Source organism: Octopus bimaculoides, chromosome 19, assembly GCF_046866305.1.
Source record: "Octopus bimaculoides isolate indiv1 chromosome 19, ASM4686630v1, whole genome shotgun sequence".
In the NCBI taxonomy this organism is placed as follows: Eukaryota; Metazoa; Mollusca; class Cephalopoda; order Octopoda; family Octopodidae; genus Octopus; species Octopus bimaculoides.
Genome location: NC_142946.1, coordinates 21540371 through 21566809, shown reverse-complemented (window position 1 = coordinate 21566809; position 26439 = coordinate 21540371). Strand labels below are relative to the sequence as shown.

The following is a 26439-nucleotide window of genomic DNA, read 5'->3' as shown; positions in this document are numbered from 1 at the left end:
GTCACGTGGAGCTTTAGGTATTTTCGCTCAATAAACACTCACAACGCCCGGTCTGGGAATCGAAACCGCGAACCTATGACCGCGAGTCCGCTGCTCTAACCATTGGGCCATTGCGCCTCTACGCATAAATAAATAAATAAACAATAACACGAAAGCTGCATGAACAAGTGTAACTCTTTTGTGTTTTTGTAAACGAGAATTACTTCCCCTTTAATTCAGATGCCATTCAGCTAAAAGCAATGGCTTCTTTCGGCCGAATGTCTTTAGCGGTTCTGTTCATAGGGCTTTGTGTAGTCACATGGAGAGATTTAACATCCACTCAGTCGGAACCAACTTCACAGAAAGATATCAAGTCATTGAAACTGAGTAAATTCGCTGGTCCCACCCTCAAGTTTATGTTTTGGTAAGTAATTTGCTGAAAGACTAGCTTTAAGAAAAAATGCTAATTTCCTTGTTCAAACTACGAAGTTACATAAAATCTGCACTATATATGCCTTAACCATAGATATTGAATCTCTGTCGTCGATTAACTATGGGACATTTCACCAAGAACAAAAATTTAGATCATATATAACTGCTCTCATTAACTAAAGCAGTGTGTAATTTATAAATGTCATAAGTAATATGAAGACTACTGTTTGATCGTTCCGTTTTGTATGTGTGTGTGTATATATATATATATATATATATATATATATATATATATATATATGTCGGTCAGTTTTCCATAAGTCAGAAAAAAAGCACGATCTAAAAAAAAATTTGAGCTATTATACTTTTATATAGTAGAGGAGTATTATATTCCTGGTTATTCTTCATATCCAAGAATACACTACTCGACTGATCTATCTATCTATCTACTCACTCACACACACTGGGCTGGTATAGTTTTGAATTCCTGTAGATAAAATAGGTCCCATTCTATATTTGTGTATTGGTAAAAAAAATGTATATATTGTGTGAAGAAAACCATGACCATATATACCCATTATATTGTCTAATACAGTATATAGCGTATTTGTGTTTGTACATCTGTGTGTGTCTGTCTATCTATCTATCTATCTGTCTGTCTTTGTGTTTGTGACCTGTTTTTGATTTCCAGTCAGAACCGCATTACTCCACTCAGAACTTCAACACCTCATTTAAGTGGGGGGGGGGGGGGTTTAAAGAGGAGGTATATGAATGTTATATATACTTAATCATCCCTCACTCTTTAAATTAAATTTAGATGGTTCTCCAAATTGAAATTTTTTAAATTATCCAAAACTAATAAAATAGTGTAACTGTTATTCGTTTCGTTTTCCAGCTAATACTATTTGATTTCATTTACGTTAATATTAAATTTCATTAAAAAAAAAAAAAAAAAAACCTGGACATCACATAATCTCATTTTTCTTTCATCCATCCACTCCATTGTAAATCTTAGCTCCACTCGTGCCTATGTAATTTAAAATCGTTAATCCGACTACCACCTGTTTACTACTGTCGTTATAGTTCTTTCTTCCTCTACCTCACTTTTGCACTGTCACCACCTGCTAGAAATAATAGTCAATCTCTTTCATTAATTCAATCACAAGCGAACTGGAATTGTGTGTGTGTGTGTGTGAGAGAGAGAGAGTCTTCAGATATATTCTTTTTTTTAATCCAATATTTCTCACTTTCTCTCACTCTCTCTACACATAACTACTTAGACCTTTCGTTTAAATGTCTGTCTTCCCCCCTCTGTGTGTGTGTGTGTGTGTGTGTGTGTGCGCGGCGTGCATGTATGTACGTATATATAATTACCGAGACCATAGGGTTTATTTAAGTGTTAGCGCATTTGTATGGCCGTGGATTTACGATCATTTGCATAATGCTTATTCTTTCTCTTTTCCTTAACTCGTGACTAGATTGTGCCTCAGTATTTTTTGCTCAGTCATGTTTCACTCCTATTGTTTGTGTGTGTGTACACACACACACACACACACACACACACACTTTTTTCTTCTTGTAACCTACTATCGTTATTAATAACAATATTTATATCATTTACAACATGGACACAAAGTCACATATTTGGGTGTTGGGTGGGAGTGCTTAATTAATCACATCAACCTCAATGTTTGGCTGGTACTTTATTTTATCAATCGCAGAAGGATAAAAGTTGAAGTTGACGGAGGAAGGTTTGAACTCAAAACGTAGAGTCGGAGCAAATATTAGAAGCCATTTTGTCCGACACTCCAATGATATTGCCAATTCACAAAAATAATATTTTGTATTGGCCTGTTAAATCGACTTAGTACGTGATTGATATTCTGTTTTGTCATTTTCGGAGGAGGAAGGGATAAGTTGACTTCAGTGGGATTCGAGCGCAGAATATAAAGAGGCGATTGTAGTACCGCAATGCATTTTACCCTTAACTTTGGTACGTGGCCATGGATTTTGAAGGAAAGTATAGTGGACTCAACTCTTCAAGTCCCAGAGTTCTTGCAAGTACTTGGCTAGAAGTATATTTTATCAACATCGGTGGAATTTGAACTCTGAACATAAAATGAGATATACTTCAATCTATTAATCTACTGACTAGTATGTTTCTAACATTATCACAGTTTATCAACTTCTCAGAGGAGGGCTAATGTGACGTTCGGCTATGTCTCCGGAGCATTTGGAAACGTTAAGAACAGTAAGATATGTACAACCAGAGGTTCGAACTCAAATCTTCGTGGCCTTTATGTATGCCTTATCAACAGGTATTATTATTCAGCTCCGAAGAAGTAAATATAAGGTCAAAGGCTTTTATTTCATTTTTTCTTTCGCATCCACTCAAACAGTGTGCATTCAGGGTCACATCAAATGTGCACTTCCTCTTTTAAGACATCAGTAGGGTATGATAGAGAAATTTTGACTGCAGTTTTTAGCAGCTTTGGATGATTGCTTTGACAGGATTTTTAATAACGGAGACAGACTGCAAGTGCAGAAGAACCCGTGCATCATGTTAAGAAAAATAACGGATCTTTTATTTTATGTTTGCATTACAATGTCAGTCCTGCGGTTTCAAGGTTTATTTATTTATTCATATGGATTTAAAGACAACTTCGTCAACGAGTAGTTTTAATTATGGAAGCAGGGAAGAGTTTCCCTACCCGCAATTCAAATAAATGTGAAACTGCATGGAGCCGCTCACTTGGGCGATTAGCGTGCATCAGCTTTGTTGGATGTTGATGTGTAGCTCTTGTATTTGAAGATCGAACCTTCACCTTTTGACTACCTTCATTACATAATTGATTGTTTCCTTATAGTCAAGCCTTTGTGTTAATAAGCGAGGAGAGATTAGATTATATAGCGTTCGTGCCTTGTTGGAGATCATTAAAATTACCTAAGTGAAATGGTCATATTTTTATTTAAAATGGCAGAGTGTGATGCAGGGAAGATTCGGTTGCAGTTTTTCATAGCATAAACGGGCGACCATGGAGAGACGATTCTTTCATTAGTTCGAGCTATTAACGCTATTGACAGGAGGTTGGCGCAAGCGGAGATCTTACATATTAAACAGACACCAGAAATAATAATTACGACGTTTAAGACTCTTTTCCATTTACGGCATGTGGTGCTAATTTTATAGATTCAGCCCAACAGATACGTAGAACATTAAATCTCAAGAAATATATTTGATGTTAAGATATTTATTTCTGGCAGTTATTTTAATCGATCTTTCTCCTACTACTACCAACAAGAATTGATGAAAGTGATTGAATGAAATAAACGACATATTAAGTCTTGCAGTCGACGCCAAATACGTAACTCGGTTTTAACTCCAGAATTACGGCTCTATTACTAACGTCTTATATTACTCTTTACTCGTTTCAGTCATTTGACTGTGGCCATGCTGGAGCACCGCCTTTAGTCGAGAAAATCGACCCCAGGACTTATTCTTTGGAAGCCTAGTACTTATTCTATCGGTCTCTTTTTGCCGAACCGCAAGGTTACGGGGACGTAAACACACCAGCATCGGTTGTCAAGTGATGGTGGGGGGGGGGGGACAAACACAGACACACAAACACACACATATATATATATATACATATATACGACGGGCTTCTTTCAGTTTCCGTCTACCAAATCCACTCACAAGGCTTTGGTCGGCCCGAGGCTATAGTAGAAGACACTTGCCCAAGGTGCCACGCAGTGGGACTGAACTCAGGACCATGTGGTTGGTAAGCAAGCTACTTACCACACAGCCACTCCTGCGCCTATATTATTATTATTTTCTATATTATTATTTCACTTTTGATTATAAACCTGCTTATATTGTGTGTGTTCAAGCATAAGTGTGATCTAGTCTTCGATTATGATAAGCATACAGTATACAGACACACGCATATACAACACTCGTATGTTCATGTTAGTACCTGTGTATTGGTGTGTTGTTGACTGTTTGTGTGGGCTTTTTCGGTATAATCGCAGTGATTGGTTGTACGGGCGATTGGATTTGTGTCTGGTTTTGTATATGTAGCAAGAGCTGTGATCTTTTTCTGTTTCGACGGCGTGGCTGTATCGCAAGATGTTTCCTTACTAACCGCGTCGTTCCGGCTTCTATCCCACAGCGTGGCATCTTGAGTGTCTCCCGGGTCAACTAAAGCTTTGTGAGTTGATGGAAACTGAAAAAAGCGCGTTGCGTGTGTTTCTATTTCACTGAAACAGGTAAAGGATAACAGGTGTATTGGGTGGTGTATCATGGTAAGTTATTTGTGCAAATATGTACATGAGATAAGTGCATCTTACTCTCTGGGTCGTGCACACATTAGTAGTTGAAATAGATTTTGAAAGTCTGTAGGTAATTTATGAGTTCAGTTTTTTTGGGTTTTTTTTTAGTTGTTTGAGGGCTAATAGTATGTGGAAACTTTCATTTGTACATGAATTACAGGACTGGCAGCGACTGCGGTCTTATGGTGGTTTTGGTAACATTATTCATTGAAGCTTGTGTAGTGTGTGGTTATCACTGTGATGCCAAATGTGTAAGGTGATGTGACATTTCTCTCGTTAGGATTCCAGAATATATATTGGTAATGGTTAAATGTGGTCTTAAATTTCTTCATGGTGATTCTGATGCACACTCTATTGGCTGAGTGTGTTTTGATATTGTATTTATAGAGAATATTTTCTTCTGTGCGTGTGAATATGTAATGGTGTGGGAGTGTCAGTTTATCTGTGTGTTGTTGTTGTTGTTGGCACTCCGTCGCTTACGACGTCGAGGGTTCCAGTTCTGTGTGTGTATATACATATATTTAAACATAAATGCGAGTGTATGAGTTTAGCCCTGAAAGGCTCTGAGACAATGCGTCCTCGAGAAAAACGAATTTGATTTTCGAAATATGTCTCCCCCTCCTAAGAGAGGGTGGTCCATAAATTGTAATAAAAAATATATCATTTGCTGTAAGAAATAACCAGGGCCAGCTCAAGGTACCGGCAACTTGGGTAGTCGCACGAGGTGCCATGTGCTAGGGAGCGTCAAGGAGGGCGTGACAAAGACAAGGAAATTTCTACGACCGTCAGCTTGTACACGCCGAAGTTCAGCTTGCCCGGGGCGCAAAATTTTTTTCCACGAGAGTTCCGGACCCCTGTAATGGACTCATCTGCATACAACCAATCAGCGCAGAGCCACCCTTATTCTTTCTTCCTTTCTAGTCAGCACCGTGCATTCTTTACTCTTTCCCTCTCTACTGTCAGACAAAAATTCGCCATCACTACAAGTACTACTGTCTCATTAACTACATGTCGGGCAAACGAATAAATTTATATAAATAATATTTCTTCCTTCTTGGTGTTGATCCTTCGATGTTCACTGGTTACTCCGACGTTGGCACAATAATACACTTGCCCAAACTGAATTACTGGAGTTATTTCATTTTTTCCAGAAAAATGTTTTTAAAAAGTTATAAAGGTTTAAAGTTTGATCATTTTCACCCAGACAAGAAACAGGATTTGGCTGTATGCAAATGAGTTCATAACTGGGAACCGGAGCTCTCGTGGGGAAAAAAATTCGCGTCCAGCTCTGGAAATAACTCAACTTTCAGATCGACAACTCTCCCACTATCTATCGCCATCAGTCTGTCTCTCTCTCGATTAGTTACTTCACTCTTTATCGCTCTCACTCTTTTGTATATATATATTATTTCTCATGCATTGCTTTCAGTTTGTTTTAAACTTGTTTAGTTTCATTTTATGACGGCCATTACGCACAAACCCTGTTCTCTGATTGGGTAAAAATGAGGAAATTTTAAACGTTTGTTACATTTTTCTGAAATTTTTTTTCTGAGATAAATGAATTACAAACTCTGATTCCGCGTGAAAAAGTACATCAATATACTGAATTTGAAAATTTTCTCTTAATTTATATTTACCTACCTAAACTCACCCACCCATATATTTGTAGATATGCTTGTATGTCTTTGATATATTCTATATATATAGCACAAACACTCATCCCCCGTCGCATTAACACGCGTCTTAATGTATAAGGATTGGTGTAGCCTCTCCACACACTTTTTAAAAACGGCTTCAATGATAATTTGTTCCTAGCTCATGGGGTTTTTGATGGTACGGTTAATTGATTTCGAGCTACTTTTTTTGTTTAATCTCATTTTAATACATTATCGCAAAAAAAGGTTAATCACACTGATGTTAATTGACATGTTTACATGCCGTGTCACAGCTTTTCTGTTGACTTTGTTTGCAAAGTCAACGGGTGAGTCTACGTGCTCGCCGACCTGCTAGAAATAGCAACCAAATCTCCAACAACACTTATTGATTGTGGATCTGCTTCATTAGGGTTGATTAAAGTCAGAAGTGAATTCTAGATTTTCATCTTACATAATCGCAAGGTGAAAAATTTAGTACTTTTACTGACTTCAGTGGAATTTGAACTCAGAACGTAAAAGGCTCGTAAATAAACATCACGTGTAATTTTGTCTCATGCTGCACCAGTTCTACCGTTCCACCACCCTCAAATATTGTCTTATTTGGGTACACCGATCAGATTTTGGGAAAGGGAATAGTTAATGATATCGACCTCAACACTTGGCGCTACTACTAAAGCAGCGCGGATCCGAACGCGCAGTCGCGCGTCCGCGCTAGCTAGTCTTGAGTGGTCGATCCTAACCGTAACCCTATCCCTATCCCTAACCCTATCCCTAACCCGCGTGTGCAAATGAATACGTGTTTAGGGTTAGGGTTAGGATCGACCACTCACGACTAGCTAGCGCGGACGGGTCCGCGCTGCTTTAGTAGTACCCACTTGGCTTGTACTTTATTTCATCAACTTCGGAAGGCTAAACAAAGCAAAGTTGACTGCGTTTTCTAACATAACCCATTGGGTACATTATTTACATTTGACGGATATTTGTCCTCATCTTGTTTGTTGTTAACACAACGTTTCGGCTGATATACCCTCCAGCCTTCATCAGGTGTCTTGGGGAAATTTCGAACCTGAGTTGAAAGACGAGCTAGTTTTTGGTGGAGTTTCTCAATATGTCTCCATTGAAGTCTAATGCCTGCCGAAACGTTGTGTTAACAACAAACAAGACGAGGACAAATATCCATCAAATGTAAATAATGTACATAATTCCTCATCTCTTAAATATAGAACTGTATTATAACCTATTGAGGTTTGGTAAACAGTTTAAGATTAAATTCAGTCTAGTCTAGTACGTTAGTGGTTTAACCTCGGATCAAATACATTCTAACCAGGATCATGCCGTCGCGCAGAGAACCCAGGACCACTTTATCTATTGTGACCTCTTATCTAAGATTGTAGAGATGTGATTTGAGGTATATTTGGCAGCTATTTTTAGCATCCCTAATGATCACGCTGAGACTTTCTCGTTACAACAGATACATATTTGATAGACCTACTTAGGCCCCACCGATTTATAGAAATAGAAAATTGTAGATTGAGATGATTTCAGCATATTACTGGTACTTAATCGACCCTCGGTATGGTGGTTCTGTTAACTTCTTTTAATTGTGGGCTTTTATCAACGCAACCAGTACTGTTCAGGAGGAATAGCGATCACTGATTTAGTAAAACTTGATGGCGAAGGTAAAGAATACGCACACCCGGTATTTAGGATTAGGGTTACGCCGAAAACGGGTGGTGTGCGTATTCTTTATCTCCTCCGACTTGATATACCTGAGGCTGTACCGTATCTGTTTATCTTACGAAAGAAAGTAAGCAAATGTGTATAATTGACTCCTCTTCCTCGTCTTTAACAATATGTAGAAAGGAGTTAAGCCCAAACAGAAATTGGGCTCTCATGAGGGCAAACGGCTCGATATATAAACAAATACACAAATTGTATGCGTTGTTAGACACTTGGCTAGCTCTCTTTCCGTATGTATGTCATATTGCTTGCTTTCCCAATATGTGTATGTACTAAACAGCTAACGACCTTATTGTGTGCACGCGGTACACATCTGGCTATCTCTCTATAAAAGCATTCTATTTTATGTGTATGTTAGGTGTGTTTGCTACTTATTGTTGAGGATGTGACAATGTTAGTCTGTGGAAGGGCCGAGTCTGACAATGTCTGACAGTTTGGTTGGTGAGGTTTGGAGAATGGGTGTTTTGTGTGAGAGAGAGAGTGTGTGTGTGTGTTCATTTATTGGTGTCTGGAGGAGGACGGGAAACTACAGTAATTGGGGGAAACTAAACGAACATCATCCTGTCCAACAACTTCCGCTCCCTGTGTGTCGTCTTTTGTGTGTGAATGCTCTGACGTACTCGAAAACTAATTACTACATTAACGCTGTAACATTTCCAGACCACCACCTCTACAAATGTTTCTTTCCTTCTGTTTCTTCTTCTGCAAGTTGTACAGTTATACTGGTGATGGTGACGGAGACGTATGTCTTAGACGACAGGTTTAAAGTATGTCATGTTTTGTTGAACTTGTGTAATGGAAACGCTGGGCTATACACACTCATTCATTCATTCACACGTTCTCTCCTCGTTCTCTCGTGTGAGGAAGCTACTGAGTAGTATTAAAGGGTTGTAATATTGTGGGTTTATGTGTGTGTGTGCAGGAGAAATTTGCCGAACAAGTTGAAGAGGTGCCAAACGTAGCGTCCAGAGAAACGATCGTAGTGACAACTGAGAGCTGAGCGAACTGGACGAAGTATTCCGAAAATAACATCTGAACGACATTCTGGGAAGTTCCATGACTTCCAAGTTGTCTGATTGTTTTTGTTATATTACCGATTTCTTCCATGGTTCGAGCAGTGATTCTGTTTTACAGAACGCTTTTATTCTTTTCTTTTAATGGAAAATTTCACATTTCTGTAGACATTTCAAATATCAGCATATACTTGTAGGCAGAATAATTGTTTTCAAGAGTTTTAGCTAGGCAATAGCTTGTACAAAGTTATTAGTGCATAGAGCAAAAATCCCTATATTTATTTGTTTGAGTTCTTAACCTTGTGGGTTAAAATCTTGCTGAGGTTGACCATATCCTTTTATCATTCTGAAGTCAATGTAATAAAGTACCAGTCTGTTGCGATGGATTGGAGGAATTGTTAGAGTTTGGAAGTATTTGTTCTGTCACTTTGTGTTCTGACTTCCCTTGTGATGATAATGGTGCCAAGTTGAATTGGGCCTTGCTTTTCTCTTGGACAATAGTTGCACAGAGAAGAAAGACCTGTAGTATCAATTGCTGGTCTTCTATGAAGAATTTTTACCAAGGCATGCACTTGAGTGGAAAATATTCCTGGTGCAGGTCCATGGTCAGTGCTGACTGACAGAGGCGTTAAGATGGTTTTAGGAAGGAGGGACAAAGTCCATGATCTGAACAGATTCTTTCTGGATTGTGAGATCATGCAATTGAATAGCAGCAAATTGAAATTTGTAAGAAAAACATAGACAGGGACAGGGACAGGGAATTCTTTGGAGTTGATGTTCTAGAGTAGAAGGATGTCAGTCCTGGAAGGAGTGAGAGAGACGGACAGACAGACAGACAACATGGGTGAAGGGGGAAGATAGATAACTTTGTTGGTTGGATTTGAAGAGAAATGGTAATATTTTACTACAATAAACTTATGAAATCTGACTGGCACTCCACCGGTTATGATGATGAGTGATCCAGTTGTTCTGCTCAATAGAACCGCTTGCTCGCAAAAATAACTTACAAGTGGCTAAAGACTCCAGAGACACGCGTACCCATAACTTAGTTCTCAGGAAGATTCAGCATGACACAGAATGTGGCATGGCTGGCCCTTTGAAATATGGGTGCTATTCAATTGTGCCAGTTGAGTGGACTGGAACTATGTGAAATAAAGTGTCATGCTGCTGGGAATTGAGCGCCTGACCCTATGATTGTGATCCAAGTATCCTAACTGCTAAGTCAGATGCCATCACTAAACTTATGAAATAATATTATCTAGAATAACAGAAAACCAAAGCTAATGGTACTTTTGAAAATCATTGTAAGGAATATTGTGCAAGCTTGTTTATGTCGGCAACTACCAGTTGTAAACTGAATGCCAAGCATATAACATGAAATGCCTGGTGCTGGATTTTAATCCTTTCAGTACTGTATTTATTTTGAGATGCTCTGTGTTTCTTTCAATTACTTTGAATATAACAAAGAATTTAGTAAAATAACTTAGTTATCATTCAGCTAGTGCTAGGAGCATAAATTGTGACTAAGGTTTGGTGGAAGATTTTAATTCAAAACTTATGAAAACAAGACATTTGTACTTGGAGCCAGAGCCGGTTTCAGCCGGGTTGGTAACAAAAGGGTTAAACATTTTATTCTTTGTCACATATTCCATCATGCTGTTTAAAGTTACTGAAGAAGAAACAACAAAAGAGACAGAAATTTTATACTACAACAGTAGACATTAAGAAAAATGGTAATGAGGCATATGTGTAAGTTTGTTAATCCTGTAGCATTCAGATTGTTCAGTTAAAAGTAATGCTTATTTCTTCACATTGCTTTGGGTTAATCATGCATTGTCTTGTAGCTTTGAGATTTCAATAGCGTGATAACATACTTTTAGAATGTCATTGTAGGGTAAGTGTGAGAGGCTGGATCTGGCCAGTTTAAACATAAAACAGACAGAATATTTGGGCCAGATATGGCCAGTTTAAATGCGAAAGAGTTAATGATAGGATATGATTTTGAATCATTGTTGTATCTCTTCCCCCACAACATACCTTCCAATGCCTCCTCTCTCTACCTGTCTCCACTCATTACATTCCCCCTCTCCTCCTTTCACAATCTCACAAACTTACCCACTCGCTCAACCTATCCAATCCTTGCTTCCAACTCACTTATATACACTTCCCTGTAACTTGAATATACTCTCCATCACATCTTCACCATCTCTCTCCTCAACTGAGGTAGCCGGTTATCTCCTCTTATTGCAAACACCCATTTCTGTCCCTCTATTCATCTAGCAAAAACCCACCTCCCTCAATACTCCTCCTCCCCTAGTTGAGGGGGGTCTTGCAAGCTACTTGGTGTTTTACTGCTGCTGTTGGTGCCATGAAAAAAAGTACCAAGTACACTGTAAAGTGGTTGGCATTATTTGTAGAAACCATGCCAAGCAGACAGTAGAGCTTGACACAGTTTTGTGACTTTCCATCTCCTTTCAAACCATCCAACCCATGCCAGCATGAAAGGAGAATGTTAAGCGATGATGACTAAACAAAATTAAAGAACATCAAAAAGCAAAGATGCTCAAAATATCTGGCAGTGTTGGCTATAGCCTAGTCACCCGTATTACGAACCAGGTGATACACGAAGGAGTCATACCCTATGACTGGTGTAGCAGCATCATAGTCAACTGCTACAAAGGTAAAGGGGACGCTTTAGATACAAATAATTACAGAGGCATCAAGCTGTTAGATCAGGTTATGAAAGTTACAGAGAGGGTCATAGCCCAACTAATTAGGGAGCGAATCAATTTAGATGAGATGCAGTTTGGGTTCGTGCCAGGTAAAAGCACTACTGATGCCTTATTTCTAGTGAGACAGTTGCAAGAGAAATACCTAGCTAAGGATAAACCTCTGTACCTGGCTTTCGTTGACATGGAGAAAGCCTTTGACAGGGTCCCCCGATCCCTTATCTGGTGGTCAATGAGGAAACTTGGGATAGAAGAATGGCTAGTGAGAGCTGTGCGAGCCATGTACAGAGATGCTGCCAGTAAGGTGAGGGTTGGAAATGAGTACAGCAATGAATTCCGGGTAGAGGTAGGGGTCCACCAAGGTTCCGTCCTCAGCCCCCTATTATTTACCATAGTCCTCCAGGCAATCACAGAGGAGTTCAAGACAGGTTGCCCCTGGGAGCTCCTCTATGCTGATGACCTTGCCCTAATTGCGGAGTCACTATCAGAACTAGAGAAGTTTCAGGTGTGGAAGCAAGGTCTAGAATTGAAGGGCCTTAGAGTCAACCTAGCTAAAACCAAAATCCTAATAAGTAGGAAGGTAGATAAAACACAAACCCCTTCAGGTAGATGGCCCTGCTCAGTATGTAGAAAAGGAGTAGGTAGTAACTCTATAAGATGTACCCGGTGCAAGCTATGGACACATAAGAGGTGCAGCAACATCAAAGGCAGGTTAACTAGCAAGTTAGTTTTTGTTTGTGGCAGATGTTCAGGTGCAATAAAGACTGCAAACAAACAGGAAACAACTTCTATCTCATTCCAGGGTGAAAAACTAGAGGTAGTCGATAGCTTCCGCTATCTGGGCGACCAAGTTAGTAGTGGGGGTGGGTGCGCTGAAAGTGTAGCTGCTAGAATAAGAATAGCCTGGGCAAAGTTTAGAGAGCTCTTACCCCTGCTGGCGACAAAGGGACTCTCACTCAGAGTAAAAGGCAGACTGTATGACGCATGCGTACGAACAACCATGCTACATGGCAGTGAAACATGGGCTGTAACTGCTGAGGACATACGTAAGCTCGCAAGGAATGAAGCCAGTATGCTCCGTTGGATGTGTAATGTCAATGTGAATACCCGTCAGAGTGTAAGTATCTTGAGAGAAAAGCTGAACATTAGAAGCATCAGTTGTGGCGTGCAAGAGAGACGATTGCGCTGGTATGGACATGTGGTGAGAATGGAGGAGGATAGCTGCGTGAAAAAGTGCCACACCCTAACAGTTGAGGGAACCCGTGGAAGAGGTAGGCCCAGGAAGACCTGGGCTGAGGTGGTGAGGCAAGACCTTCGTACATTGGGCCTCACCGAGGCGATGACTACGGACCGAGACCTTTGGAAATGGGCTGTGCGTGAGAAGACCCGGCAAGCCAAGTAAGATCGTTGCCAGTGCCCCTGGACTGGTTCTTGTGCGGGTGGCACATGAGATGCACCATTTTGAGCGTGGCCGTTGCCAGTACCGCCTGACTGGCTCCTGTAGGATTTTCGAGCGAGATCGTTGCCAGTGCCCCTGGACTGGCTTGTGCGGGTGGCACATAAAAGACACCATTTCGAGCGTGGCCGTTTTCGTGCGGGTGACACGTAAAAGCACCCACTACACTCTCTGAGTGGTTGGCGTTAGGAAGGGCATCCAGCTGTAGAAACTCTGCCAAATCAGACTGGAGCCTGGTGTTGCCATCCGGTTTCACCAGTCCTCAGTCAAATCGTCCAACCCATGCTAGCATGGAAAGCGGACGTTAAACGATGATGATGATGATGATGATGATGTTCTGGCCTAATTATAAAATAGCAGATAGGAATAGTTTACATCAACCAAAATGTGAAAACTGGACATTACTGGTGAAAACAGTGACTAAAAGCATTCAGTCCAATATCTGATTAACTTGTTTAGGAACATAATCTTAGAGCTGATTGAATATACAATGCCAGTGAAACTGGCCTTTACTAAAAATGTTTACTAGTGAAAACATTGGCAGTTTGTAATGAAGCACCTGCCAGAGAATTCAAGCAAAATAAATGGCTGACAGTTCTTACTTGTCAAATGCATCTGCCCAACACAAGATAAAACATGTAGTGATTGTTAAGTTTCATTGTCATACAGCCTTGAAATGAATAATGCATTTGCTGATCTTTTACTAAGCCCAAAAGAATGTGTGTTTGGATAAAGAACTTTTTAAAAATTGGTTTACTTGAGAATTGGGATTTGCAATTTGACTTCAAGAAAATAAAAAAACCTATTTGATAACTTTAGAGCCTGTCCCCATGGATCTGAGTTAGTTTTAAACTGTAGAAATATTTTGTACCTTCTATCATCCAACAGTATATCTCCCATACAACTAATAAAGCAAAATTTCAGATGCCACAATAGAAATAAATAGTTGAAACCATCGTTGTATCTCTGACATTTGGTGCCAGTTTGTAATTTATGGTGCACTTGCTGCATCTGCTACTGCATAAGCTTTCAAACCTGACCCTCTTTTGAGAGCGTGATGAAAATGCTGACTTCTTTTTGAGCACCGGAAAAATATCCATTGAAAATCCATTACATAGTCTCAAGCGTAAAAATAGTGATGATCAGATTGTGACAAAGATTTTGAATTCACCCAAAATTTTTCAAATCAGGAGTTTACCATCAAGTGTTGTTAATGAGGAGAATCAAGAATCCCTAATTTGTTCTGTTGATAATGATAGAAAAAAAGCAATTATAAAGGTATTTTGGTCTAAAGCACCATCATGTATGGGTATTTCTTTCTTACTTTGAACAGAATCTATGTTTCTCTATGCAACAAATTATGCTAGCATATGTTTAAAATACAGTGGTTGTTCCAAAACAAAAGTCCACATAGGCACAAGTGTAGCTGTGTGGTAAGAAGTTTGCTTTCCAACTACATCGTTTTGGGTTCAGTCCCACTGTGTGATACCTTGGGCAAGTGTCTTCTACTATAGCTCCAGGCCAACCAAAGCCTTGTGGGTGGATTTGGTAAATGGAAACTGAAAGAAGCCTGTTTGTATGTGTGTGGGTGTTTGTGTAAATATATCTCTGTGTTTGTCCCTCACCACCATTTGACAATGGTGTTGATTTATGTCCCCATAACTTAGTGATTCCAGGACAGATAGAATAAGTACCAAGCTTTAAAAAATTAGTCCTGGGGTTGATTTGCTTGACTAAATCCTTCAAGGCTGGGCCTAGCATGGCTGCAGTCCACTGAATGAAACAAAAGATAAATGCTAAAAAACTGTAAAATTAGGAAATTCTTAAATCCATTTCAGAAATTGAATCCACACTAATTTCTTGGATTTGTTTCAATGTTCAGTTGAATCTGTTCTTTTAACTTAAAAATAATTGTTACATATTTCTTTACATTGTCTACATTTCCATACCTGCCATAAGCTGCACAAAACCTTTTGAAGCATTATTTTATGGCCAGTTGCCCTTCCTGATGCCAACCCTTTTACTTAGCACACCTAGGATCCCTGGTAAAGAAAAAAGGCATATCTAGTTTTGATGGTGTCATTTAGATTTGTAGGTTATAGCATTGTGAAATTGCGTTTATTTTTCTTTTAACTCTTTCGACACTAAACTGTCTGAAATCACCCCTGGTTCTATGATACAAACTTGGTCTTGCTCCAGTGTCTTACTTTCGACATGGCTTCTGCAGCTCCATGTTCTTCCTAACTTCAACCGCTTTAAGACTGTACTGAGTGCTTTTTTTTCATGGTGCCAGCATTATTGTGATTACCTTGTAAGTCACAAGACCGAAATACTCCCTTGCCTGATAGGGGGAATATGTAATAGTGATGACTTTAGGCTAAGTGTTGAGAGCTTTAATCTGTGTGTGCACGCACACACACACACACACACACTCAGTGTTTTTCTATGTAAGTTTACATTTGTTGTCTGTATTTTGTACTTATATTTTTATTGAGCAGTCATGTGCAGTGATGCATATAAGTACAAAGTTATTACCTGTTTAAATATGCTTGGGGGTGATATTCAAACCAGTAAGAAAGCCATTCACTGTGTTTTGTTATGGAGAAAATTTCTTGGTGCAGACAAACGGTGTAAATACACCAAAATCAGCTTGCAGTGCCACATACTCAGACTGTGGTAATTTGGTAATTACCTTGTATTTAGTTATTATATGTTATGAAATTCTCTGTGGTTAACATTTTATAAATTCCTATTTCTCTTCTTTCTTTCAGTTATTCCTGAGGTTACCGAAAAGTGTTTGAGCAATATGCACAAGCAATTCATCAAAGATTTCCTAATCTCCAAGTTGAAGGCGAGAACTTTCCACCTCCAACTATCAAGGCAGTTATAGCACAGTTTCTCAGTATATTCAAGTTGTCCTTAATAGGTATCATTTTATCAGAGTTTAATCCTTTCCATTATCTCAATATGCAAACTCCTAGTGTTTTCACTTGGGCCACTTCAAATAAGGTAAGTAATTTTTTTTTCTTGGTGGTGGTGGTGGTGGTGGTGGTGATGTTCTCGTAGTGTAGTGTTTTGTTTTGCTCTGGATTAGTCCTGAACAAATAGATCTGTAATCAGTGTTCCAGGCATGACCATTCCAACGAATTTTCAAGCAATGTAAGGAATACTAAAAATCCCTTGTGCCCTTCTATGTTTAAGATCATATGTTCTGATTCAAAGGAGATTTGGTTGTTATTTCTAGCAAATCAAGCTATCGTGTAGACATTCCCTCATTGGTTATATCTCCATGGTGTTGGTGTTGGTATTTAACCCCCAGGCCAGCTCCGATCAAATGGATCTAGAACATTCCAACAGTGGCCATCCCTTCTTATTGCTATACAAGAAATCCAGGACTATGTCACTCATTGCTCCTTTTTGAAGACAATAGCATGATTTGAAGATTTGACTCCTATTTCTAGCATATTGAGCAGCCGTATAGAAGCTGCTTATCCCATGGTGTTGGTTATGGTATCTAGTCCCAGGTGTGAACAAGCAGAAAAATCACTTACGAAAACACCATGTTCTGGCCTCTGGCCCCCAGGTGTACTGTCTTATTTCTGTTCCTTTAATTATCTCTCTCATTAGAGGTGGCTGGTCATGTGCCTGAGACCATTCTTGGTCCTATGATATTAGCTTCCTGTTTTAAAATGATCTGAATTTAAGCCTACTATCAAAATTTCAAGTTAATTTATGTTCCAAATACCAGCTGAATAATCACAAAATTATTTTACTAAATTCTAAATTAGTTTCCAAATTAATTGAAATAAAGGCAGCGTATTTTAATAGAAATATGATAACAAAAGAGTTAACTCTCACCATCTTCTGCTTCAAATAGAGATGATCAATGGGTGAAAATCTTCAAAATTCTTTTTGTTGAAGTATTTTGTTTTTGGTGATGATTCAATTCATTGTGATTTGTGTTTTTATCAATTTCAGATTTATTCTTGTATGATGGTCTTCTTTCTAAGTAATGCTCTTGAAGGGCATATGATTTCTACCGGAGCTTTTGAAGTAACATTCAATGGTAAGCCTCTGCATGTTTCTCTCTCTCTCTCTCTCTCTCGGGTGAAATTGAACTTGTGTACTTTGTACTTTGTTATTGTGCAAGTGTGGCTGTGTGATTTAAGGTGTTTGCTTTCTAACTATGTGATTTCATATTCAGTCCCACTGTGTGGTACCTTGGACAAGTGTCTTCTACTATAACCCTGAACTTGACCAAAATCTTGTGAGTGGACCTAGTAGAAGGAAACTGAAAAAAGCCTGCCAAAGAAGTGCTGATCTCTTACTGTGGAGGAAACCTGTGGAAGTGGTAGACTCAGGAAGACATGGGGTGAGGTGGTGAAATTTGATCTTTGGATGTTGAGTTACCTGGAGGCAGTGACAAGTGACTTTTGATGATTTGCTGTGCTTGAGAAGTCATGTAATGCTAAGTGACATCATAGTTGTGGCCATTGCTGGTGATACATAAAAGGCACCTGGTACACTCTGTGAAGTGATCGGAATTAGGCAGGGCATCCAGCCATAGAAACCAAACCGGACTGGAGCCTAGTACAACTATCTGGCTTACAAGTTCCTGTCAAACCATCTAGTCAATGCCAGCATAGAAAATGGACACTAAATAATGATAATGATGGTGTGTGCATGCATGTTAGTGTTTCCTTATGACATCATGTGATAGTTGTAAATAAGTATCACCATTATACAAGTGATATCCATCGTTTTCCAGTCTTCTGTAAAAGCATGTCCAGCCATGAGGGAACCTTGCTTGGAAACGAGTGAGGATTGGTGATAGGAAGGGCATCCAGCCTTGGAAAATTTTCCTACACAAATTCTGTCTAACCCATACGAGCATGGAAAAGTAGGCGTTAAAATGATGTAAACCATATTTATGTCAGTTGACTTTTTATTAGACTACTTACCCCTCACATTTATAGGGTAAATATCAAATCTATTTAGAAAAGTAGTCACATGTGTAGCATCTTGGTCAAGAGTTGTCTACCACAACTTCATGTTAACACAAATCTGGTGAGTGAAAATAATTTGTCAGAAATTGTGTAGAAATCTTCAGATGAACTCTACTTGTTCCAGTGTGATAGACTTAATGTATCAGTTTAACACCGCCTGTTGGTTGGCTCTTAGCTGCCTTTAATAGATTCTACCCTGTTACAAACATTCATACCAAGTCTTCAGTCTTTAGCTATCAAAATCTTTTCTCCTACCAGTCTCTTTTAACTTAACCCTTTAGCATTTAAACCAGCTTTATCCAGCCCAAACATTCCTCTTGTTTTATGTTCAAACTGGCCAGATCCGGCACAATGTTCTACCTGTTCCATGTTCAAACTGGCCAAATCTAGTCTCACATGTAGCCTACAATATCATTCTGAAAATAAACAATTGCATTCATGCCAACATGAAACATAGACGTTAAATTATGATGATGATATTAAAATCACGTAGCTACAAGTTAATGCATGATAAATTCCAATGTGAATAAATAAGCATTACATTTGACAGGGTAATCTGAATACTAAAAGGGATTAAGGCATAAAAGATTAATGGTTTTGGATTGAGACACAAAGTCATTAGTTTTGAGGGGAAGGAATTAGTCGATAGCATCCATACTAGTACTTGATTGACACTTATTTTATCGACTCCAAACACATGAAAGGCAGAGTTGACCTCGATAGAGAAATGGAAAAAATATTGGAAAGCATTTTTTCTAACAATTTTAATTCTGACAATCAAAATGTTGCAGATATTTTATCGATGTAAGGGTAGATAACTCTGTTATAATTTGCCTGTCTGAACAAAAAAATATTCTACTCTTACTTTAGAGTTACTTGTTATCGCTGGGCCAGCCTGATTCATTAGACCTAAAATCTAAGGCATGCATTCCAGCTATGACTTGCTTTTATATAAAGCATTTCTTATCTAAGAATACATTTCCCCCTGTGTCTTTTTAAAGATGGTAGGATACAATTTGAAGGAAATTCGACAACTATTTCTAACATGTTGAGTCATTGCATAGAGGCATCCTCTTTGGCTCATACAATTGCTATTTCTTTTTCTTATCAAGCAAAGTGTATCTATACGTTTTTATTTGTTTCAGTCGCGGGATTGTGGCCATACTGGGGCTCCACATTGAACAAATTGACCCCAATATTTATTTTTAGGTTTGCTACTTATTCTTATCAGTTTCTTGCTGATCTACTCAGTTATGAGGAATGTAAACAAACCAACGCCATGTCATACTGTGGTGGACGCATACACACACACACACACACACGACAGGTTACTGTGTAGTTTCTGTCTAGCAAATTCATGTGCTAGGTATTAGTTAACCTGGGGCTATAATAGAAGACATTTGCTCAAAGTACTCTGCTGTAAACCATGTGACTGCAAAGTAAACTTAGCAACACTGCCATGCCTGTGCCTGTGAATATGTTTTTTGATATAACCTGCCATTTTGAAGAGACTTGGGTGGGATTTATTGGTATTTATAATCTTTTCTGGTATCACAACATGAATCTCTCAGTAGCTCAAAGTCACCATGTTCGATAAGTTTACTGTCATCAATTTTACTGGCTTTTTTTTTTTTTTTTTTTTTTCTTCAATAAAATAGTCTTCAACTATTAATATTGAGATACTATGGGTATATTTTCTTGGTAAACTTTCTTCACTGTGAATGATTCTCCCTGCAGTGAATTGATGGTGGTGAACTTACCTGTACTCCAAAGTCACAGTGTTGGCGAATTTGTATATTTACTGTATTTTATGGCCTATAAGACACCTTTTTTTACCCCAAAAATCCCCTTGTGTCCAATGCACTCAATATAGGCTCAAAACTTGTGACTGTTAGCCAAAATTATACATCAGAGGTCATGTAGATGTAGCCTAGCTTAAACTCTTTATGATATTGTAATAGTCTATTTTTTCAAAAACACATTAGATTATTATTATTTATCATCATCACGGTTACTATTGCTAATATTTTAATTATTATATATGTTGTTATTATTGATATTTTATTACCCGATATCTTAAACGTTTTACATGTTTATTTACAAAATGTATTCTGTTTACAAAATGTGTTGAATCGTCACTTGATAACGCTGAAGCTACCTGGCAACGCTGCTGACGTTCGCTATATGAAGGATAACACAAAATCTTCATTCAGTTGTTCATGAGACACAGGTCGTTACGGATCAGAGATTTTTTTATTTTCTGGATTTTACTTATATGAATATGGCCACAGGAGGAAAGAGATTAAGCTACACTATTCGGTACAAGCTTCAAGTAATAGACTATGCTAAAGAGCATGGAAACAGTAGCAGCAACATGGTATTTTGGCCCTCCTCCTACTGAAAAAAATGGTACTTTCTGGCAGCTGTAAGAAAATAAACTACTCCCAGCAAAGAAAGGAAACTATAACCTTCGTTAGCTTCATACTGGCCTGAAATTGAGAAGGAAATAAAGATGTGGGTAGTAGATGTGAGAATTTCAGGCACAGTCGTTTATACGAAAATGATAAGGAACAAGACAAATGGTTAGCGAATGAAAAGGGGATTCAGAACTTTATTGGAACAGAAGGATGGTGTTATCGATTTATGAAACGGGAAGGTTTGTGAATGCTTACAAAAACATCAATTGCACAGAGAATGCCAGGTGACTATGATGATAAAATAGTAAAGTTTCATAAATTTGTTATAGCTGTTCGAAAAAAATCTCAATCCCACTAACGTTTGATGTTCCATCAAATAGAACTGTGGGTATCAAGGGATCCAAGACAATTTCAGTAAAAACTACAGGCCAAGAGAAGATCCATTATATGGTTGTTCTCTCGTGTTGCACTGATGGCACAAAACTGCCTCTTTCTCTGAATTTTAAGCAAAAAAACTATCCCTAAAGAAAAAATATCAAAAGGTGTGCATGTTTACATTCATCTCAAAGGCTGGATGGATGAAGCCAGAATGCATTTATAGCTACAAGATGTATGGGCAAGACGTCCTGGTGAACTATTGCGAAAACCCTCTCTTCTGGTTTGGGATCAGTTTTGAGTGCATAGGACTGAAGCCATTAAAAAAAGAAGTGGCAGAATTGAAGACAGAGATAGCGGTTATTCCTGGTGGGCTAACAAGTCAATTACAACTTCTAGATGTCTCTTTAAATAGGCCATTCAAGCAGAACATGAAGGAGCAATGGAACACATGGATGACAATGCCAGACCACAATGTCACACCCACAGGAAGGATGAAAAGACCCAGCATTGCACAAGTCTGTGAATGGGTGAAGCAAGCTTGAGATGACATCAGACCAGAAATTGTTGTGAAATCTTTTAGAAAGTGCGGCATTAGCAATGACCCTTGGTGGAACAGATGACGCATTATTTGAAGATGATGATAGTAGTAGTGAAGATGATAAATTTTCTGGTTTTGAAGATGAATAAAATTTTGATGACCTAGTTTTTTTTTCTTTTTTTTTTCTCTCTATTGTTTTATGTTCAATTATGGTATAATGATGACTTGCTATTTATAATTTTTTTATAGGCTTGTGTTCTAGTTTCCCCCCCCCCCCAATTGTTGTTCATACATACCGTACATTACTAATCATAGCTTGTTTTTTTGTTATTTTTTCCCTAACTTTGGAGATAAGAGATTTTATGGAACATTAAACATTTTCCCATGTAATAGTTTTTTTGTTATCATATATTTTAAAACAAATTGTCTTATGGTATAACTTGGATTTGTTAAATTGCAAGACAAATAACAACTTATGTTTACCATATTTTGGGGGGGAATATACCATGAACTATGGTATCATTTATTATTATTAACATTAGTAAAAGTTCTTGTAACTAACACTAAATAATTAACATAAAGATTAAGGAAAAAACCAGCATTTCTAAAAGAACATAGTAACATCAGAGGGAGAAGGGGAGGGTTTGTGGATGGCAGGGTGTTGCCAATCACCTACGATATGTATGTTTACAAAACATATGCTGCCATCTATTGGTGAACAATCACCTATGGTATATTTATATTGAATGTGGATGCAATAAATTGCTTATAATGACCGGTAATAACATAAAGTTATACTGGTAAGTGGAAGAATTAAAACATTATTTTAGTGGTAATTTATTTTACAGAAGTATAGCCTTCGAACTTTGAACCTCACAGAGGCAATGACTAGTAACCAAAACCTTTGGTGATGTGCTCTGCTTAAGAGGACTCGTCAAGCCAAGTGCACCCATGCTGGTGACACGTAAAAAAAATCAACATTTGAATGTTGGGCCTCACGTCCTATACCCTCATGCATCTTATAGGCCACCAAATATGGTAGTTTGCTATATACCTAGTGTATAAACTGTGTTGATATGTTTCTGAAGCTGCTCTTGAACTGCTATTTAAAGTTTGTAGAATAAGACTTACAAAACAGGTTTACTTTCTAGGTTATTGTTTTCTGGTCTTTATTTTGTATTTTTATTCTTTTATCCAGACATTGAAAGTAAGTGATGTCAGCAGTAAGGTATTTTAATTAAATCACCACATTTAATTTTATTTTTGTTTATCTTTCTAGATGTTCCAGTTTGGTCCAAACTTGAAAATGGACGTATTCCATCTCCAAGCGAAATGTTCCAGATTATAGATAATCATATGAGACTTCATAAGGATGATCTCGCCTAATTTCTATCTCAAGGTAAGAAACAACTCACTAGACTTATGTCCATCTCTTATTATTTTAATCTGTCCTTTGTTAGGAGCTGTGAATTCATTCTTTGGATATGCAGTGTCAGTGTGTTTGTTCGACTGAGTGTAAGCATCTTGAGAGAAAGTTTAAGCATAAGAGGAATCAGATGCTGTGTGCAGGAGAGACTACTGCACTGTCTATAGTTGTGATGCGTATGGACGAGGAGAGTTGTGTAAAGAAGTGCTGATCTCTAAGTGTGGAGGGAACCTGTGGTAGAGGTAGGCAGACCCAGGAAGACATGGGACGAGGTGGTGAAGCATGACCTTCGAACTTTGAACCTCACAGAGGCAATGACTAGTAACCAAGACCTTTGGTGATGTGCTCTGCTTAAGAGGACTCGTCAAGCCAAGTGCACCCATGCTGGTGACACGTAAAAAAAATCAACATTTGAATGTTGGGCCTCACAGAAGCAAAGTAGCTGAGCTCCTTTTGAGTGTTGGACCTCACGGAGGCAATGACCAGGACCTTTGGTATTATGTTGTGCTTGAGAAGAAGACCCATCAAGCCGAGCAAAATTGCAATCCTAGAAGATACCTGTGTCGTGCAAATGGCACCCGTACCGCTGACATATAAAAACACCCATTACACTCTCAGAGTGGTTGGCATTAGGGAGTGCATCCAGCCATAGAAAAACCATGCCAAGTCAGACTGGATCCTGACGCATGGAAAGTGGACGTTAAACGATAATCATTTAACGTCCATTGTCCTTCTGGTATGGGTTGGACGGTTTGACCAGGTCTGGGGAGCTGCACCAGACTTCAGTCTGATTTGACACAGCTTAGTTTCTACATCTGGATGCCCTTCCTAATGCCAACCACTTTACAGAGTGTGCTGAGTGCTTTTATGTGGTATTGCATGGGTGCTTTTACAGGACATTGCGCAGGCGCTTTTACATGGCATTGGCACAGGACTCTTGCCGGTCAATTCTTACCACCAGTGGAAGAGTACAGTTCTTCTTGAATACAGCAAGGCACCAGGCATCTAGGTCCTTTTTCATCTCACCTGGAAGGTTCAGCGTACTGAGGTCGTTCTCCCAGTACTTCGTCCCATGTCTTCATGGGTCTCCCACTTCCACATGTTCCATCTACTTTGAGAGATCAGCACTTCATGCTGTCAGCATCCATCTACATCACATGACCAAACCAGTGCAGTCTTCTCCCTTACACACAACAATTAATTTCTCTTATGCTTAATTTCTCTCTCAAAACACTAGTACTCTGCTGTACATGTACGCTTCCATTATGCTTTCAGCAGAGCATACTAGCCTCATTCCTTTCTAACCTTCGCTTTTCCTCTTTGTTCAGGGCCCATGTGTCACTACCATCTAGAATTGCTGTCTCTATGCTTGCATCAGACAGTCTCCCTTTCACTTGGAGAGAGAAACCTTTCGTAGCCAACAGAGGTAACAGCTCTCTGAATTTCCTCTATTCTATTCTTATTCTGGCTATCACTCTCTCCATGCATCCTCCCCCATTACTAATTTGGTCTCTGAGGCAGCAGAAATTATCTACTACCTCTAATGAACCACTAGGGCAATTGAGAAAATCAATTTCCTGAATCTCTATAGTTCTTATGGATCCTGTGCATCTTCCACATATGAACACCCCCTTGAAAAAGTTGTAGTCAAACAAATCGACCTCAGGAATTTATTTTTTAAGCCTAATACTTATTCTATTGGTCTCTTTTGCCAAAGTGCTAAGTTATGGGAACACACCAACACCAGTTGTCAAGTGGCAATGGGGGACAAACACAACACACACACACACACACACACACAACTGGCTTCCATTTTTTGACTATCAAATCCACTCATGAGGCTTTGGTCGGCCTGAAGCTATAGTAGAAGACACTTGCTGAAGGTGCCATACAGTGGGACTGAACCCAGAACCATGTGCTTGGGAAGCAAGCTTCTTAGTACACAGCTATACATGCACCTGTCTGCAGAAAAAAAAAAATTCAAGAAATAGATGCAATGCTTATGGCATGAATTCCTTTGAAAAATAAAAAAAGGTTGCTTATTTATCAGGGGTGACCTACAGTTTAAAATCCTGCATCCTGTCCACACCTTTTGAATTCATGTTGAAACTGTCATAGCAATCATTTGTTTATTTAACAAAATCAATATATTTATTTTCTTTTTTAATTCCAGCTGCCTATATATTATATATATATATTTATAAAACCGTGTGTCATCTTGGCACCTTGACACTTGCTTTTTGTATGCTGAGCCAGTGAAGGCCAGGGTATAAACCAGTCATATGCTGGAGACTCTGGCTGGATGTCTTTGGACACTTCTGCATGCAAGAATCACGTGCTGATGTATTGGATTTCACACAGACAACTATTTCTACATGATCAGTAAATAATGAAGATAAAAATAAAAAAAAATAAAAAACTGCAACATACACTATGTGTGTATATATATATATATATATATATATATATATATATATATATAGTGTATGTGTGTGTGTGTATATGTATATATATATATATATATATATATATATAAATGCATATATGTATGAAGATGTGTATATATATCATACAGATATATAATTACATACATGTTTATAAATATTTATATTTACTTACATGAATCCACACACATATATACATACTTTATATATATATATATATATATATATATATATATATATATACACACACACGTGTGTATGTGTATATATGTGTGTGTGTGTGTGTATATATATATATATATATATATATATATGTGCGCACATACTTTCATCCACATGTGTGTGTATATATATATATATATATCCACACAATAAATAAATTAATAAAAAATTAATCTATGTAAAAAAAATGTAATTGAAAATTAACATATAAAAAAAAAATCTATCTTCTGGAAATGTTCATCAAATTCTGAATTGACATCAACAAGAACAATAATAACAAAGATTATTATTAATAATAAATGTAAGAAATGGAAGTGCTGAGGTTTTGTTTTCCTTTCTTCTGTTTTGGTTGTTTTGTTTTTTAAATGGTCATGTTATAATCAATAATAATAATATAGGTTTCAAAGTTTGGTACAAGGTCAGTAATTTTGGGGGAGGGGCTACGTTGATTACATCAACTCCAGTACTCAACTTGTACTTAGTTTATCAATCCTGAAAGGATGAAAGGCAATGTCAACCTCACCGGAATTTGAACTCAGAATGTAAAGATGGATGAAATGCTGCTAAGCATTTTGCTTGGTGTGCTAATGATTTTGTCTGCTTGCCTCCTCATCAATAATAAAAATATTGTTTCTGATGTAGACATGAGGCCAGAAATATGGTGGTGGGGGG

At 38.2% G+C, this 26439-nt stretch overlaps 1 protein-coding gene across 3 annotated transcripts; it reads left to right on the top strand.

Annotated features, from left to right (window-relative positions):
• The first annotated feature begins 224 nt into the window (after positions 1 to 224).
• Positions 225 to 25526, top strand: LOC106872954 (thioredoxin reductase-like selenoprotein T). 3 transcript variants are annotated; one of them, XR_016245187.1, is made up of 6 exons: positions 225 to 403; positions 16108 to 16345; positions 17315 to 17402; positions 22955 to 23074; positions 24430 to 24527; positions 25275 to 25526. XR_016245187.1 is itself a non-coding variant. In XM_014920134.3 (5 exons), the coding sequence occupies exons 1-4, from the start codon at positions 240 to 242 to the stop codon at positions 23059 to 23061; spliced, it is 597 nt and encodes a 198-aa protein (XP_014775620.2). In that variant the 5' UTR covers positions 225 to 239; the 3' UTR covers positions 23062 to 23074; positions 25275 to 25526. The 3 variants fall into 3 exon arrangements, 2 of the variants coding, with proteins under 2 accessions (XP_014775620.2, XP_089222707.1); XM_014920134.3 differs by lacking the exon at positions 24430 to 24527; XM_089366581.1 differs by lacking the exons at positions 225 to 403; positions 24430 to 24527 and adding an exon at positions 2700 to 2764.
• The last annotated feature ends 913 nt before the right edge of the window (positions 25527 to 26439 follow it).